The sequence below is a fragment of the Neodiprion virginianus genome, chromosome 1 (assembly GCF_021901495.1).
Source record: "Neodiprion virginianus isolate iyNeoVirg1 chromosome 1, iyNeoVirg1.1, whole genome shotgun sequence".
NCBI lineage: Eukaryota > Metazoa > Arthropoda > Insecta > Hymenoptera > Diprionidae > Neodiprion > Neodiprion virginianus.
The window spans coordinates 33,378,858-33,397,393 of record NC_060877.1 but is presented as its reverse complement, the minus strand read 5'-3'; the positions used below and the strand labels follow the sequence as shown (position 1 = coordinate 33,397,393).

Below are 18,536 nucleotides of genomic sequence, written 5' to 3'. Positions count from 1 at the left end.
AGTAGAAAACTTGTATCGTTGAATCCTGCGAATCGTAAAATGTGTCATTGTAATGTATATATTTCAACTGTATTAAATTTTTTCTAGTAATTCAAGCAGGATTTTAATACTTGTTTACTAAGTCACGGATAAAATTCGAAATCTGGGTAAATACAAATGGTCTTGACTTTGGTACTGTCGTGTTTCCCCCAAACCTCTACTCATAGCAAAACATCTCTTTTTCCGGTTCTTTTGACGGTCGTCGGAACTTGTACAAAATGGTAAGATAGGCAATCGTGTATTTAATATGAAATCGGTGAAAAATATGCTACATGTCGTAAAGCATTGTTTACTCAAAACGCTCGTATACTAATTCATGACAATATTTTATGACCAGATTCACAAATTCACGAGTTTTCCATATCGCCCAATTTTTGTTAGGTTAGGTTCTCGTGATTGACTCATGTGTGGTTATGTGACTATCATAATTCTACTTTTCAGCAAATGATTACAAATTTTTTACCTATACGGTAAGGTAACAAGTGCCTAGAAGTGGTCAAAGTGCTATAGTTCAAATTTTAAAGTGCAATACTAACGTGCAATTTCATCTTGATGGTGCCTTCCTCAAGCTAAATGCCAGTGTCAGGGGAATTGGTTTACCTCCTTCACATGGTGTCACATTATTATCGATGTTTACAATTGCTAACAAAATTTGATCGAATAAATTGATTAAATTGCGTTCAAAATAATATCCAGCTATCTGAACGAATATGTGCTTCATTACTGTTTATCTTTCTCCCACGATTCGTTACTTAGTTACAGTGTGAGTTTCAAGATTGAAATTGGATGCTTAATTCGTCATGTCTTATATTACAGGCCAAGCGTACAAAGAAGGTTGGAATCACTGGGAAATATGGTACCCGTTATGGTGCCTCCCTCAGAAAGATGGTCAAGAAAATGGAAATCACACAACACAGCAAATACACTTGCACGTTTTGTGGCAAGGTGAGTAGATCTTTTGTTCAAAACCATCCACTTATGACTAACTCGACTTCCAGCAAAAGTGTAGAGTAATTGTAGTTTGATTAAATTGCTTGCCTTTTCATTGACTGCAAACTCCCCAGTTTGCTTTGTTTTTCTGTAAGTCGAATTCGCTATTAGTTGAGCGCCAAACACAATGAATTCTCAATTACAAAGATGTCCAACAATTGCCTTAAGTTACATTTCAAACTTCTTCCATATCACTGTCAAGTTTTCACTTTTTTACTCTATAATACAGACTTTAATCGTAACTCTTTTCATTGCTTCACAGGATGCGATGAAGCGAAGTGTAGTTGGTATTTGGTCTTGCAAACGTTGTAAGAGGACTGTAGCAGGAGGTGCTTGGGTTTATTCAACCACAGCAGCTGCTTCAGTCAGGTCAGCTGTACGTCGTCTGCGTGAAGTTAAGGAACAGTAAATTTAAACAATAAACGCCTATTCCAACTAATCTTGAACTTCAGTTTATTTAACTTGCCTCTCATTTTCCCTCGAAGGGTACAGGATCCTTGAGTATTGCCTAATAAAGTAGCTTAAAGCAGGTTAAACCTGGTCTCTAAGAAGTTTGAAGAAATGTTATAGCACATTTAAGAAATAAAATCTTGACAATAAGCAGAAAATATACCTGTCATGGGTTGAACTCATCAATTTTTAAGAAGAGTTGTTGAATATGAATGCAAAACTTGACAAACTAAAATAATAAAGAATCCTGTACCCCATATAACTTTATAATATGAGTTCAAAGCAGCATCAACTTTGTTTAATGTTTACACAATTCCACTAGAAGTCAATGTAATGTTCTGATGTGCTTAATAAAAAATACATCCTCGGGATAGTTGGTGTAATCAGTTTTGTTTTCACTCTTACCGTACTGTCATTAAAATCCTATTGAAATACTATGTTTTTCTAAGTGAATCCTTTCACAATTATACAACAATTTCAGGCACAAAAATGTCGCCAGCGAGATCGAAATAGTATTAAATAAGGAATAAGTCGGTTTAACAATTACAGAAATATGAGAATTGAGTCTTTGATTTCGGGAGTTGGAATTCAATTTTTTCTGATTAATACATGAAAAAAGGAAAAATTTGATGTATAACAAAGATTTGTATTGTATATTATGTCATAATTCTCTACAAAGCAATGGACAATTTATATTAATGTCATATAGTTGAAAGTGTACCGGAATGGAGGAAAGTCTCACGCTCTTAAATGGAACATACTTCATATATGTATGTGTAATATAGAAAATTGTTGAAATTGTTTAACAGTTTTTTTTTCACTTTATCAGATTTACCTCAACACTGCCTATCAGACTCACTCGCAAGCTACAAATGTATGAAGTAATGCGAAAATATTTGCAATATCAATAGCTGTTTGCAATGCAAATACTTAATGAACAGTCTTTACAATAAACCTTTAATCTAGGTACTTTACAATAACGAAAAGTCATTTACTTCATCTTGTACAGTTCTAAACGTAATGTTCAACTATTTAGCATCAGCAAATTTGTATGTCAGGAATGTTTTCTAGTTTAGTATCTAAGAATGCTTCAAAGAAAAGCTTTGATTTAGTTGAAAACACTGTGGTACAAGATCAACTGAGCAATGGGTGATCCATGTGAAGATTAGATTTTTCACACACATACTATGGGTACCATTTATTTTGAAAATTCGAAGGTTTAAAAATTTTTGCCGTGCGACCTTACATGATCACCGTGTGAAAGTAATGAAACGCAATATTTTTAAATTATCAAAAGTCGTATTATTCTAACGGCCTTTGTATCAGCACAGCATGGCATGGCATGGCAGCATGGATTATTGATTGATACCTCATAAATTAGAAATGGTAAGAAAAATGCAGCAAAATTGAAATATTCGTTGTAAAATTCAAAGGTTGATAGCGGTACGATTACAGTGGCAACGATCTTGGGTTTACCGGCCGTTTAATTGAACATTGTCCGTAAATGCTAAGGCTTGTTGAATGGCCATCAATCTGCAGTATTGGGATAGCAACAATTCCGATTTACCAGGCATCAATAGATTGCGAGGGGGTACACGAAATACTGATCTTCGTATATAGAGCTACAACAAAGTTACTACTTAAGAATCCGAGAAGATTAAATACATTAAAAAATTTAGCTCCTTCATACTTTTTTTTACCTACATTATATAACTCAATTCTTGGGCTGTACAAAAATAAATACTGCAGTCTTAAAACGAATAATTAAATATATTCAAGCTGTAAATTGTAAACTGTTGCACCATCACCATAAGTATTAAAAAATTTGCCGAGCTGTATAGATCCATCAAATATCAAGAGTTTCAAGATCATACACGATGTTATTCATAAACAAATACAAATGAACGTATCTAAATACCTTCAATGGTTATTGCCAATAGTTAAATATTTATTTGCCCGGTGTTCATCTATCGTCGTGTACATCCCTTGTAATTAATATTTTAAATCAGTACAAAAAGCATGTAACTGTTCAGTCACAAGAGAAATCAGAATTTATCACGGGAAATTTAATTTTGCTATTAATGGTCGTTAACGACGATCTATGTCGGGCTCTAAATTTTAGAAGAACCCCGAATCAATATCTTAAAACGTTTAAATGCAGATTCTTATGGAGGTTTGATTATTATTGATACAAAGCTCCAGAACTCCTTTTCTGCACTATAACAACGAGTACTTAACTGTACTTTGTAACAAGTAATGACGTAGCTTGCACTTCGATGTCTGGTTAAAGACATCTGTGACAATTACACGTGTTTATTTCGCATCCATTCAAAATTTAGAGGACAGAACTAACAAACTTCGTCATTGCACTCATCCCAAACTAACAAATATGTCTCATTTAATGTCTATGTCAACAATTATTTATTTATAACAGTTGTCTGATATGCTTCCTCTTCTGCGTAGTGAAAAATTTACTCAATTGCTCTGCCTGCACACTGTAACAGATCATCGCAACACCCTATACTGTACGCAGCGACTTGTAATTTTGTGATTTTTTCTCGGCCGAAATTATTAAGGCAAACCGTAAAAAATTGCAGTAATAAATTACTGCTATAAACACTAAATAAGCCCTAAAAGATTCATCAACTCATACATTTGTCTTCTTTCGGACGAAGGCAGGGGTCGATTAAAACTATAGTCCATTTCATTATTATTTAATGATTTAACTGCATCACTATCCGCTTGTGATCTACACAGAAGCCATAAGAACTTTGCTTATGGTTCCATTTCAAAAGCTCTATTCGAGAGTTGATTCCTTGTGTCATAATTTAGTTAATGGATCAACAATTATTGCAAGTTATTCTTGGCTTCGTTCACTGCCCGGTATTAGCTGGCTTGCCATTTAAATTTGCTCTGCATTATCCATTTTTGACCAGGATTGTGAGATTCGCATATAGCAAGCACTGGCTGAGTCGGTTCTCCTGGTCGTGGTTTCGACAAACAGTATCCAGTGTTTGTATGCTTAATTAATTTTGTCTGAAAAAATGTTCAAATATCAAAACTCTGGTCCTCTAATTATCAGTACAAGAATAATGGACAATACTGCAACAGTGAACCTACCTCATCATTATAAACCCATGCTTGGTTGCCCCCCATTCCGTGACAACGCACAATTTTTACAGGACCCTGTGGATTTGCTGCATCAAGGCACATATCATCTGACATAATTTGCTGCCTCTTGGTATAGGCGAATACCTAGGGTGGAAATATGGAGTCAATGAGTATGACTTTTCAGAAGTTGGTGAAAGTTTGAGTCCTGTTTTTGAAGAATTTTTTCAACAGTAGTCAAATTATATTCATATGTACCTGGTTACCACCAAGACCGTGACAATAGCTGATGCCAACATTCTCGCCCGTTCTTCTGCCCATGGTATCAAGACAGTTTCCAGTTTCAACGTTTTTGACATCGCCTAGGTAGAAGTAATCTAATGGCATTGGAGATTCTGGATATATATTTTCAAGATACCATCGGAAGCTTTTGCAGCCAAGATTTTCTCTCAGTTTCAAACGCTCGGAAACATCACCGACAGTTACGCTACGCGCACCTGTAAACAAACATAGTTATATTAAAATTATTCATGCTAGGATAGTCTCTTCTAGTGATTTTTTGGTGCTGTGATTTGCTATCGCATCATGAAAGTAGTTGTGTATGAAGTGTGAAAGTGCTTAATTCGTTCGAATGATGAACAGGATAAACTAGAACAGACTTAGAAGTACCCAAAAGTCCAATTCCTGAAAAGAGCAAGTTTCCCTCTGTAATTCTTTGTTTGCGAAATACTCAAATACCTGCTATACTCAATCTAATAATAGCAACTGAATGCAGTATGACAAGTATAGCCTCTTTTAGTGGTCATTTTTTTTTAAATTGAGCATATTTTTTATCTCGTCACTTCTCACAACTTACTGTATCATAGGAACGAGATTACTTAGGATTGTTCCCCTTGTTGATACTAACAACATTCCTTTACTGGCCTATGTTCTAAGAAAATGCGTTTTCGCTACATCAAAAAAAAAAAATACGAAAGAATTTTATCATCATGCTATGTTTTAAAATTAAAAGCATCACCAGTATTTGACAACAAATCATATACAATGCTCTTTTGTATTATAAACTGCTAGCGGTGATGTTGACCCAAAAAGCAACTGAATAACTTTTGCAACAGAAGTCATTTCAAAGACTAAAATAATAATGGAGTGGTAACAATCGCAAGAACCATGCTGGCAGGTTGACATAAAGAGGCATGCTGGAGACAGGCAAGGCAGCAGTCACATAGAGATGCTCAGCAAATCTGGTGTTAGTGCTACCTGGATTAATGTTGTAATAGAAGTATTTCCATTGGTCCAACCAGACCTCTGCAAGTCGTGCATTGTTGTGGTTGACTATCTTGCTTGTACCACCAGGAAACGTGTATGGGGTTGACTTACGGAATACATGTCCAACGTGTGAACATGTCGCTATTTCCAATGTCCCACCACACATCCATATCTAACCAACTCATTTCTGTTAGTGTGTTAGAGTTTACTTTGTTAGCTTAGCCTAACAAACATATGAGTAAAAAATATGAACCAAATGTTTTAAAATAAAAAGTAATCTTCTCTCTGCTGCTTCGGAACAGCACCTATAATCTACATACATGAGTCAATCTTGTTATTACAATACAAGGAATCCAGGGTGAGTTAGTCGGTTGGATGGATGAATGGTTAAGACGCTATTTAATGCCCATTCAAAAAATTCAAAACTTTCTAATACTAAACCTGAAATACCAAACTCATTAATGATAAGAACAACTTGATCATTCGCAAAGCTTAAGAATTTATGTGGAAGTATGATAGTACAGAATTATTTAACAAGTTTATTAACGCAATGTGTTATGTGTACGTTTCCGAGTTTGCTTTGTATTACATTCTTCAACTGCAACTTGTAGAGAAATTGTTTATGATTGATTATTATTTGTCATCTTATTACACACGGACGAAAAAGTCGCTCATGAAGCTTTCTGTATTTATACTTCTATTGTGAATAAATGCGAGCACCTTAATTATTCCAAGTATGAACTTCAAGACACATCACTTTCATAAAAAATAGTAGAAGGTACAATAAATATTTTTGACTTGTGAAAGAAGACCTATAGTGGCAAGTATTTGCCTGGGGAAAAACTGGCCAAGACTTGCGTAGGCTTGGTAGACACTGGAATTTTCTTGATTCTCTTTTCAGTATTGATATTGCGTTTTATTTTTCGATACAATCAATATCAGAATGGTGAGAGTTTTACGTATTTTGTAGAGCTGTGATTTCACAACGTTATGGTGTCATGAAGTGTGCATATAAATTACGATTGAAATCTGTAATTGACATATTTACACTTGCACAACTGGTACGCGAACAATGCGTTATGTAACTTCCTGACAGTAGGTTCATAAAACTGACAGTCGGAATAAAAAATAGAACCACGTATGCGTGAAAAGTATTGTTGTTGCGAACATGAGAAATATTAACACAGTTAATAATTTCCGTTAGCACAATTAGCTTAGGTATACCAACCGGTTAAACTGTATTCAAATGTAGTAATCTAACCTGGGTTCATAGCATAGTAAAAGTCTCGCCACTCATCCATCCAGACCTCAGCTACCCTAGCGGCGTTATGTAGAACGATCTTGCTGACACCACCGGGGAATGTGTACGGACTCTTGTCACGGAATACGTGTCCCACGTGCGAACAAGGAATGATTTCTAGTATACCGCCGCACTGCCAGACCTACAAGGAACTCTTAGCTTTACAGATAATGAATAGATGCCTACATCCCTTGATTAGTAATTCCCATGAATATTGACCTTAGGCGTCATCCTTTCTATCCGAAGTTATCATTTGCTTACGGTATTAGCTAACAGTATTCTCCAGGATTTTTGCTAGTCGTAAAATTTTGATGTAATGTTTAGTGCGCTTTGAGTTTACTTGAACTCTTTCTACGGGTTGTTATATTGAAACCATTTCAATTATACACCCGTACAATCATATTTGAATTTTAGAATATATAGGAAAATGAAAAATAAGCCAGAAAGATACTTTTCATTTAATTATGATAACAAAATATGATAGTATTTTTAAAGAAAAAGCATACGCTTATTTTGCTAATTTCTTTGTTGACTATATTTCCAAACACTGAATATGAAATTTCGGAATAAGAGCAGATATTTCAAGAGATTCAGTTGCAGGGTATCAACACATGATAAGATTCCAATTCTCGGTTGCTAAATTACTGATAGGCCAAAGCAGATTGATGAATTCTGATAATTGTACTTACTCGGAAACTCATTTCTAGGTTTTCTCCACCCCATATGTCCATACCTTCGTCGTAAGCACCAAGTTCATAAAAGTAGTCTTTATCTATTGAGAACAATCCTCCGGCCATCGTCGGCGTTCTAAGAGGGGCTGTTCTATCTCCATTTCTCCGTTCCATTTCTCTCTGAGCAACCCTGTACCTGTAACGATTAATACAAACATTCTGATCAACTGATTACACTGCAGCTAGTTTTCACCAGATAGTAATGAATCCCTCATCTCATCCGACCTGTAGGATTTATCAAACCGAATCTGATTTACACATTCTGCAGAAGATCCTATGCAGAGTAGTTGAAAACGGAGCTTCAGACACGGACGTGGTATTATGTAATTGGTGAATTGCTCACTTACCATCTGAAATTCAATTTCCAATTAAATCCTCCCCACGTCATGTCACTGGCAGTTATATATTCGAACGTGTCGTCGCTAATCACATCTATAATTGGGCACACTACAGTGGTCCTGTCGTCAGCGATTCGTGACAGGAGCGGTTCCAGCCAGCCCTCTGTACATTCGCAATGAGCATCCAAAAACGTAATTACTTGTCCTTTAACATGCTTTGCCCCAAGCAGTCTAGCTCTAATAAGACCTGACCTCTTCTCAGTGCGATATACATATGTGGGGACTGGAAGGGTTTTTACATAGTCTTCGAGATCCTGTTTCAAGTGTTCTGAAAAAATAAAAACTCAGATCAAAAAATATATATCGCGATGTTGACCTTTAATCAGACACAGGAATGTTTAGAAATTGTAGGTACCGAATGCAATAATATAAAATAAAGGATTTGACAATTGCAGGTTGAATTTTATGTAATTTTTCAACAATGTGGGAAAGGCGACAAATTTTAGTAGTACTAGAATATTCTGTAATGTCATAATGTGTACTGTGATAAGAATTTAATTATTTGCAGCTTATTATCACCACAATATGAAGAAAAGTTCTTATCTCCATGTGCGTGTTATTCTAGAACTGATTTTACAGGTAACTGTTATTGAAGTTGAGTAGGCTGAATTTTTCAAGTAACCACGTCACAATATACCGTATAATTATCACATTTACTTTTTTTAAAACCTACAAATATCCAGTTTCAAACAAGTTTCTGTGATTCTTGACGTAGTATTTATTCTATCGGTGGCTTGATTATTTATACAGAAAGACTCTTACCGCACTTGTCTATTTTATAAATCCTAAATGTTTACACGTTTTTGCTACATTGCTCATAACAAGAACGCCAGTTGTAATGAAAAATGTTGTTTGATTCATAAATTAATTCTGTACGAAAATATGCTCACAAAAGATACAAAAAGAGTTTAAATAATTTGGTAACCATGCAAGGTGTATTATATTACTATTATATACCATTATATACGTCCATGAGATTTGAAAATCTCTAGAATAAGTAATAATCAAGTTAACTTGTTAACAGGATATCTCAATTTCATAGTAAAACACTCGATTAGTGTACCATATGCTGCAACATTTTACTCATGAAAGAGGAGTAAGTGAAGAAAAGATTATTTAATGCTCAACAATTTTGATTAATTTGCAAGTGTTGCATTATTTACGATGCGACTAACATGTATTTCAGTTTGGATGCAGCATTTCGTGTTTGCGAAAATATGAACAAATTAAAATAGAAAAGTTTATACTGAAAATATGAAGTGCAATGCTGAGACCAAAACTGTAAATATTGTGTTTCAGTTACCTTTGCTATAATGTCACATTTCTGAACGTGGTGACTACATTTTCATAGAAATCATTTATAAAGGATTTGTTGAAATCATTTTTAGTGAAAAAAAATTACATGAAAAAAATTACATTGATAGGCAATGCTGATATTCAATGCTTGTACAAGTAACAAATCTACACATTAAATATTTTAAGTACCACAGAAGTGTTTTCTGATAAGACAAGCGGGATGTAGCTGATCAACTGAATGACATTTGAATCAACACATAAGAGTATATGACTTTTCTATTTGTGAAAACAGTCTGTAAATATAACTAAGCTGAAAAGTTGATGGTCAAGAAACATTCTTTACTGATCCAATTGAATATTCTTCGCACTTTCCCAATTTTGCACCTGCCCTCAAATTTGTTACTTCAGCTATTGCAATAGGATGCCCTACGAGGCACTGTATCTGAGAACATTAATAAGTTGCTCTTAAAACCATAATTTACCTCGTTCACTGGCGTCGTCAACAAGTATGATTTCTTTCAGAACAGTTCTCGGAGATCGATTGATGACGGACCAAACAGTACGAAGAAGAGTACTCCAAGCTTCGTTATGAAAAACTATAACAATACTAGTAGTCGGAAGATACTTGTTGTACTTCTTATTCTTGCATCCATCAAGCCTAACGTCTTTGAGCGATCGATTGAACGAAATCATGTCGCTAGCCATTAGATTGAACTGATTAAGCTTGAAGAGCTCTTGTTGCTCGGCATCCTTCTCCGATGGAATGTGAACCGGAGATCCAAGTTCACCGGGACTGCCTTTAGACTCTTTAACGACTTTAGCAGGCATCCACAACTGCAGATCAGATTGTCTGTATTTTTTCTTACTGATCTCAGACGTCTCCACATCCCGTCTGACCAGCTCAGCTGCTTCAGGCTCTCTGTGGTGCGTCGCAGTCTGCCTATTGTCAGGACAGCCCCATCCAGAGCCGCCGATACAATCGGAGTAAAACATTAGCACCATTACACCGACAAGGAACCATACCAGAGATGTGATAACAATAACACGGCACGTGTGAAGACGAATCTTGGAACGAAACATGTTGACGTGTCACTAGGTTGATCTATTTGTTGCTAACACGAGGTGTACTAGACGATGTCTATTGTTTTGAGCATTACTTTCAGCAGTGCTACCTGTTAGAGGTAGAATGTTTTATCGCTTGGTTGTATCGAGAAAGGGTCGGAGGGTGGGGGAGGGGAGGGGGGGTTTAGGGAGGGTGGCAAATAAAGGAACAGTCACAACTGAACAATGTTGATAGGGTCGTCGACGGTGTCACATGACGACTCGTGGTAACCTGTAACAGATCGAGGCAAACGTCAAAGTGATTAAACGAAGTGAAAATAATATTGTGAGTGAAGAAGATCTGCAATCAAGAACGACGAAGAGTGACGCGACTAATTCTAATACAATATATCCGAATTTCACTCGGTCTAATTCAGGTTACCCGTGTAAATCGAACGCTGACCGCGTACCTTGGTTCGCAAAATCGCGGCCCACTGGTCACTCACTGATGTGCAACTGCACACGCACGCGGATTACTACACCGTGCGTCACTATCGCAATAATGGATGTTCAATCAATCGCCAGTTAAACCCCGAGATAGGGATCGGATCGTACTTTTATCGATGATTAGCCGAACGATACGAGGTCTTGCAATTCACAATGTATTGTCAGAAACACGCTCGAAGAGTAACGGGCATCAGGTTAATATTAATGCCGACTACGGTCCGCAGCTGCGGGCTCCACGCGAAACGGGCAAATGAAAGTTGACAGTTGGAGCGCGAGTCATCTGTTACAGGATGTTTCTCATTCGCCGCGATAATATCGGACCACCGATTTAACCGACCCGATGCTGTTAGACAATGCTTATTTCACCCGTATTTATACAACCATTAATACACACCTATGACCTAGTAGCGCAGCGATGAAACTCGCAGGTGCACATAGCGATCCAACACGCACCTCCACCGCGGTGATTAGGTGGGGGCACCTGTTCGACGTTCGTGGCAACGCTGAACGCTTCCTGCGCCCAACGAACGAGCAACGAGGCCTGATACCGCTGGCTGTCTTTCGTTTGCGAAACAGCAAATATATTAGGACCGCTGTTTGAGAGACCAACGTAGATTCGCTTACTCGGCCGAAAATCTCGCGTCCCTTACGCCCGCGCTATCTGTCGGTTTTCGCCCGAACGCAGGGACGAGAGCGTCGCTGATTTCTTTATTCATTTACAAATATTTTTAATTCAGTAGAGATTTTCCATTTCGCGACAAGATCTTTGTTCGTTTTTCCAAATTCCAGAGCTGTTTTCAGCAGGTTTCAGTTCCTTTGAAACCGATTGCACTCGGCTCGCGTAGTATTGGATCCCATCCGCCAGAGAGCAGAAGCCCTTATCGTTTTCTGGTCTGTTATTACGCGCGAGTTTACACATACTTAAAGTTCAATAAATTGAACTAGCTCCCCGATTTTCGAACGAGGAGGATACAGACGGAGAGAGAAAGCTGCGCAAAGTTAACACGTTGTTATTTTTTACAGATGGAATGTAGGCTTCATCCAGTGTCCCAATTCCCATTCACCGTTCGAAAAGGCCAGCGTTACGCAGACTCGCGTTCTTATTTATACACTCGTTATTATAACGCGTATGCGATTGATACCGCGAGAGGGTTCGAATTTCGAATCTATCAGTAGTATTCAATACACAATGCGAAATAGATCGGAACTCAATGAATGGAGAAATTGAATGTAATCGATCGGATGCAATTACTGAAGTTGAAAAATGAGCCTTTGATTTACCTTGAGTACCGATGTATGTACAATATGCATACAAACATCCATAAGCCATAAATTTTTTGCATTGGGAACTTATACATAGGGATATATTATGTCTACGGGCTTGTTTAACTCAATCGCAAATCTACCATTTATTTCAATTACTTTAATCTCACATCTAGACGTATATACGCGTGCAGGCATACGACACACGTATAAATATACTATGCTCTAAGCTTTCCAACAGATTTTATAGCAGCTGACCGGTCAAAGCAATCCTGTTACTGCAATATTCGCATGGTCATACCTGGACGTGCAATTACTATTCTCATTTATTCGCAATTGTTACGTTGGAGTATATCATAAAGACTACCTATGCCTAAATCCCGTTATACGTATACGCACAATACTGTTAGACATCGTCGAGTTGGTAAGAAATTCCACGCCTACGTCAAAAATATATTACAAGCGGTCGCCGAACGTCCTCGATTTTATTCAGCTTGCCGGTAAAACGTGTTTCACGTATAGCATTATCATTTTCGCCGATAATTATTGGACCCACAAATTTGGAATGAATCTTAATATCAAGCCTGCGAGACCTCTGGATGTTCTATAAATAAATGTCTGCTTGTTTTTTAAACATTTGACGAACGTTGTTCGATTGGTCGAAGTAATTCAAATCAGCTGTGATCATATGTTCCTAGAGATGGTCCAACTTCTCCATGTTTATACAATTGCGAGCAAACATTAACATGTATAATTATACATTAATGTTTTTATAATATACATTGCGATAAAATGGGCTCGTGGCCTTGTTCGGTGAATGACCTTCTATTTATGCTTGCGCATAGGTATACCTCATGTATAGGGATAACTCTTTCACTTCGCGAACAATAGAATATCGTTACATGTATACATATAACTTGTAATCGTATTCGTCTATACCGAGGCTCGAAGTACTTCCGTTACACCGCGTGAAATTCACATGATTCATAGTACTATTTTTTTCAGAAATCAAGCGTCGAAAATTACGTTCAAATACAACCGATCGGTCGAACATTTACTATGACGATCCGTCAAATGCGTCAAGTTGCTTGTGAACGATAACATGATATTGGGCCCAAGGATACAAGTTGCTCGACGTTCTCCGAAATGAGATTACGAGAACGTGGAAGAAATAATTTTTTACATTTTTTTTCAGACCATTCTCAAATACAAACGAGCATACGACAATATTTGCACAACTGTATGTATAATCTCAATCAGTTATCCAGCAAATGCGATGATAATCGTAACACGCATACCATTTTCCTTTATTCAGTATTACGTTCTATATAACTGAAACTTCAAAAAATAGATTAGTCATATTTTCGATAATACTATAGCAGCTACCTTTATAATCTAATATAAATCTAAATAAAAATATAATCACGCGCTAACCTTCGAGGTATCCAAAATCATCAGGTTCGAATCGGTTTTTCGATCACGACGATAGCCAGACAATGTTTCACGGAGTAATTCGTTATATTGCACAAGAAGCGTAATACGATCCGATAGTCTTACCCACCTGAATACATTAATCGCAGAGCGACATGTGCTTACAATTGACGTATGTACGAGTCGCTTGATCATATAGCCTGCATTTGCCCACGTGCTGCAATTAGCAGCTGTCATTATAAAGCTGAAGAAACATATTTAATGGTGACAGACGTTGTCTGGAGGAATGTTGTTTTATTAATTCATTGCTTCCTCTCGGCTCAAACAATCGACAGTAATATGTATTTACAGTGATTAATGTCCGTATGGCCGACGATTCTCTTACTTAAAGAATACACGGCTCGAATATGCGTAGCAAAGAGGTTTAAATAAAGGCTCGGGCACGAAAAGTCGTTGAAAAGCTGCAGTTACTCCGTATTACAACGATATTCGAGCATTATCCTCTGTATGCACAGATCGGGTGAAGAAGAAAAGAAACTCAGTTTTTATTTAAAAAAAATTCATTCAACTTGACTGGGAGTTGTTCTAGAAATAATTATACGTTGTATGAAATTATTATCCAGCATTGCTCGCACTGGAAATCAAATAAACTCTACAAGCTGACCGATCGTTCAGGGACTTACAAAAAATTTGTCCCTGCGGTTCATCAGCTAACGCATGTAACCTGTATCTATGCGTAACAATATTACACGTTTAATTTGTTCACCTACTCGTAACGGCGGTTGCAGGAAGGATATTATGGTACTGAGATTAGTCGACACTTGACTTCCGTAAATCATCGTGAGAGGTACAATTGACTTGCAACGTTAACCGCTCGGAAGTCTAGTCGCAAAACTATCGCAGCTCTTGCGAGCTACATCTGGATTGATGAGTGCATTTTATACGGATGATAATTATCAATACATGTGTATTTCTGTCCTAGGCATCACACTTGACGAAAATTCGACTATCATTTGACTAATTAAAGCCAATACAACGTTGACAGGTGAAAAATTCAACTCGTAATCAGAGTCGGTGGAAACTTGACGAGACAATGACTGTTCGCCTAAGATGTGGTGATGATTGTCAATAAGCAAGAAGTCGAAGCTGGGCTAAGAACGTCAAGATCAAGACAACGTGAAAACGAAAATTGAGTATCGTATAGAACTCGAAGTAGTGAATGTGATAGGATTTAAAAAAATCTCTTAATTCTAGAAATTTCCAAGTTTCGCTTGACTATTTTTCGATACAGATAGTAATTGGATTTTTTTTTCACAACGATACGTCGTACCTAGTCTGCAGGTAGGTAGGTAGCAGCATTCACACTTGCGTGTTTCGTCAAAAGGAACAATAACGGAACATAGGCGAGTGGCATCACATACTTCAAACCTCTCATCCGTTTTACACCAAAAGTTATACAGTTGGCAGTGATCTCGGTATCCGAGTGATATTCGAATCACGATCGCTGGATAAAAAGGAGCTGCCTATTGCATTCTCAAGGTTTAATTGCGAGCAAGGCCAACATGGCGAGCAGGGTTCTCCCCATGAATTTTAACGTATTCGTTAAATTGACAATGAGCCAGGCCTGGGAATGGAGTATACATTCAATTTCACAGCACAAACCCAAAATTCATACTTTGAACAACGGGCGAGAAAATTTTTAATACATCATCACTTGTATATCATACTCATATACGTATAATACAAACGTATGCGCGGGAATACCGTTAATTAGTCTATATTGACAATACAATAACTTTACATGTAATTTTTTTTTATCCTCTTTGTATGTATAGTCCATACCTAGTAATTGTATTAAATTATACTATATATTAAACCCCCCGTGGAGACCAGCTCCGAAACTTTCTATCTATCTCTTCTACCGCATATATAATTAAACGTTCGTTTATATTTTCGAGTTTAAAAAAATTACACAAATACTGTATATTTTTTTTTATAGAAAGATGGAACCAACCTGCCGATTATATTAGTCGCCAGGACTGCGGAATCACAATTTTCGTTGAAAAAATTTATACCTGTAATATATTCGCAGATATTTGATCACCGTTATACCTTCTTCTGTTTTACTTGTAAGAGAAAAAGAATTTACACAATTTTATTTTTCATTCGTTCAACTAGTAATCGTAGATATAAAAGTAAATCAAGATATCCCGTTCACTATTCCTCAAATTACGGTAATCAATTCGATATTCGTCGAGAGATTCACGCAATTAGCAGGTAGGCTCCCTTTCGGATTGTTTCGCACGTACCTATTTACTTATTGTTCCAGATTATCAATCTCCGAATGCATCCGTATACGTATCAGTCTACGTAAGAATTGCGGCTCATTAGTATTAGGCAAAGAATTCAAAATATGAGTGATGAGTTTTATTGACTCTCGCGGAAATGTTCTTCATTAATCTTATTTTGATGCACCTATATTTGGATTCAAAATGCAGACTGAAACATGTACAGGTTATACATCGCGAGATAAATAATCGCGACTAATTGATCAGTTTGATTAAATGAATTCTTAAAATTATATGTTTCATTACACGCCCCTACATATACATGGTGCTGATTCGATTTGTAAATCTCTAAAGACAAAGAAGCTCATTCTTAGCTTCTTCTTTCCTAATCTCGCTCCACGATGTCTACGATTATATCAACGAATCTTGCCAGTTTCGGTAGAATCGTAAAATCTCACCTGTTAAGCAGTCAAATTACAAACACGTAACGTACATGTGTATGTATAGTAACTACACCGGATAAACTTTTCGCGTTTGGGGCAGGCCGCTTAAAATTGTTCCCATATTCTCGTAGATAAATAAAGGATTATCAATTTAAAATTCATATGCGTATAATTTATTTATATACGTGAGCATCTTCGGCACATAAGAATATGCCTCACATACATAAATACTACCGGTAATATGATTCAATTATTAATTACTTTTCACGTCATATATATACGAACAACGGGGATTTTTCATCACGCCTTGTTCTGCCATGGTTAAAAAGTGTAAAAAATGATTCATGTCAAGTGATGCAGGTATAATCTACGTCCGAGATTGGTATTATACACGTACAATCTGCATGCGTACACAGCGACGCTTTTACCGGCTACGAAATAGTTTATATAAATGGGAAAAGGAAAGACAAAGAAATTAAGAAAACTGAATAAAATGTAGCAGCTGTTCTTAGAACGCGGTACAAGGGGAAGTCGTGAGTAAAATGACTAACCATTAATATTGCACGGACCGTAAAACGATTCTGCGCGTTACGTCACTCTCGACTAACAAGGGGCGTCTTTACGGTGTTGGACGAATTAACCCACCGGCTATAATTCCAACCCTTAATCGTCCCACGGATGGTACAACTTCTTGCACGTAATTTTACCCCGTTACGAAGTAGCCGTCGAGGGTTAGGACATGCCTAGACGACCGAAGTTTCCCTTCGACGTGTTCTGACATTCAATCCGACGATTAATAAACAATCATAAATTATCCATGAGCAAGGGTGTTTGAGGTAAATAACCGCGAAGAATCCTGGTCATTGATCGTGATTAGTGAAATGAAATGCCGGAAGTCCGGGCGGACGTGAATTGCTTAACACACCCCGCGGGAAGCACACTCTCCCAGCCTTGGTTAATTTCCCATCCAACGGGCGTAAACGGCGGACCGGCGCTTAATAGAGACTAATTAAGTATAAGACTCGGCGAGGGGCTTCAGACGCTCGTCGTAATTTGTTCGATGACGGTGACGTCGCGATGAGCCCTGGGACGTGTCCGGTAAAACTCCGGGTAGCTCAGGCCCTCGGGGTAGCTTTTGCTCGGTCTGAGGGTGCCGTGAAAATGGGGGTGGAAGTACCCCGGCAGCTCCATCGGTTGCGGAATCGCGTCGTCATCCACGTCGATGGCCAGCGGCACGTGCAAACTCTGCGATTTTGGGAGACGGGGCCTCGGGGGCGGCGGGCAGGCGCAGGGCGGGGGTGGGGGTCCCAAAGCTGGCGAAGACGGGTGTCGCCCCCAGCCCACTAAAAACAGCAACGCCGCCCCCGACAGCGAACTCAGGGTACACGCGTAGTAGCCGACCCGCGGGCTGCTCGCGTTCATGTAACCTATGGATCAGAGGAAAAGCTTTCAGTTTAAGTTCAGAGTCCCCGCGCGGCAGTAAGGGGTGGGAGCTTTCGCCGTTCGCCTTTTTTCAAGGACAATAATATCGTTGGACTTGAGTTGGTGTGAAAAAGTAGAATGGCAGTATAGTAGAACGGTCACGGTATCGAGTTCTCAGAGACTCGATGTTCCGTTTCACATGATTAAGTTTAACCATGGAAGAGTCAAAATATAGGGTATATTCGCTATTTCTAGTCATTGTACCGTTTGGAGCCACCCTCAGAAAGTTCTGCATTTCTTAAATTGTATTCTTATCTTTTGAATTACAGAACTCGTGACTGAAATATACCGTTGTTTAAGTTTTAAACAAGATCTCCAATACTTATCGTTAGAACTACATCAATTAAAAATCGTAGTGTTTACGTAGATCGAAGCACCTCTGCACCACTTGTGTACACAACCTCCGCTCACACGTACGTAATGAATATGATCAGAATTGGATAAAACTAATTGTAAGACCACGACTGGTTCTAAGGTGGCCACAATCGGTATATCTATCCTTA

General features: G+C 37.8%; 3 protein-coding genes across 6 annotated transcripts in view; 1 reads left to right on the top strand and 2 right to left on the bottom strand.

Annotated features, from left to right (window-relative positions):
• The first annotated feature begins 118 nt into the window (after positions 1 to 118).
• LOC124297512 (60S ribosomal protein L37a) lies at positions 119 to 1,468 on the top strand. The gene is made up of 3 exons (XM_046748670.1): positions 119 to 260; positions 856 to 984; positions 1,292 to 1,468. The coding sequence occupies exons 1-3, from the start codon at positions 258 to 260 to the stop codon at positions 1,436 to 1,438; spliced, it is 279 nt and encodes a 92-aa protein (XP_046604626.1). The 5' UTR covers positions 119 to 257; the 3' UTR covers positions 1,439 to 1,468.
• Positions 1,466 to 11,691, bottom strand: LOC124297325 (polypeptide N-acetylgalactosaminyltransferase 5-like). Of its 4 annotated transcripts, none has more exons than XM_046748366.1 (8): positions 11,521 to 11,691; positions 10,061 to 10,911; positions 8,232 to 8,550; positions 7,843 to 8,020; positions 5,845 to 6,025; positions 4,846 to 5,084; positions 4,600 to 4,734; positions 1,466 to 4,515 (listed from the first exon to the last, which is right to left on the bottom strand). In XM_046748366.1, exons 2-8 carry the CDS (start codon positions 10,656 to 10,658, stop codon positions 4,366 to 4,368), a joined length of 1,800 nt encoding a protein of 599 aa, XP_046604322.1. In that variant the 5' UTR covers positions 10,659 to 10,911; positions 11,521 to 11,691; the 3' UTR covers positions 1,466 to 4,365. The 4 variants fall into 4 exon arrangements, with proteins under 4 accessions (XP_046604322.1, XP_046604238.1, XP_046604405.1 ...); XM_046748282.1 differs by lacking the exon at positions 5,845 to 6,025 and adding an exon at positions 7,115 to 7,295 and having other exon boundaries at positions 11,521 to 11,689; XM_046748449.1 differs by lacking the exons at positions 5,845 to 6,025; positions 11,521 to 11,691 and adding exons at positions 7,115 to 7,295; positions 11,090 to 11,226.
• A 2,121-nt stretch (positions 11,692 to 13,812) lies between these two features.
• LOC124303818 (monocarboxylate transporter 11-like) overlaps positions 13,813 to 18,536 on the bottom strand; it is a 77,033-nt gene continuing 72,309 nt past the window's right edge. Inside the window, exon 11 of the mRNA XM_046761533.1 lies at positions 13,813 to 17,978. Within this exon, the coding sequence (XP_046617489.1) occupies positions 17,587 to 17,978 (392 nt within the window). The 3' untranslated portion in view covers positions 13,813 to 17,586. The remainder of the gene's footprint in view (positions 17,979 to 18,536) is intronic.

What these genes read in the sequence shown, in the direction of transcription:
- LOC124297512 (XM_046748670.1), top strand. An exon ending in CTTGCACGTTTTGTGGCAAG is followed by an intron (nt 985 to 1,291) that starts GTGAGTAGATCT and finishes ATTGCTTCACAG; the next exon opens with GATGCGATGAAGCGAAGTGT.
- LOC124297325 (XM_046748366.1), bottom strand. Translation starts at nt 10,658, where the DNA reads ATGTTTCGTTCCAAGATTCGTCTTCACACGTGCCGTGTTATTGTTATC. An exon ending in ACCTAGAAATGAGTTTCCGA is followed by an intron (nt 6,026 to 7,842) that starts GTAAGTACAATT and finishes TGAGTTGGTTAG; the next exon opens with ATATGGATGTGTGGTGGGAC. An exon ending in CATGGGTTTATAATGATGAG is followed by an intron (nt 4,516 to 4,599) that starts GTAGGTTCACTG and finishes ACATTTTTTCAG; the next exon opens with ACAAAATTAATTAAGCATAC.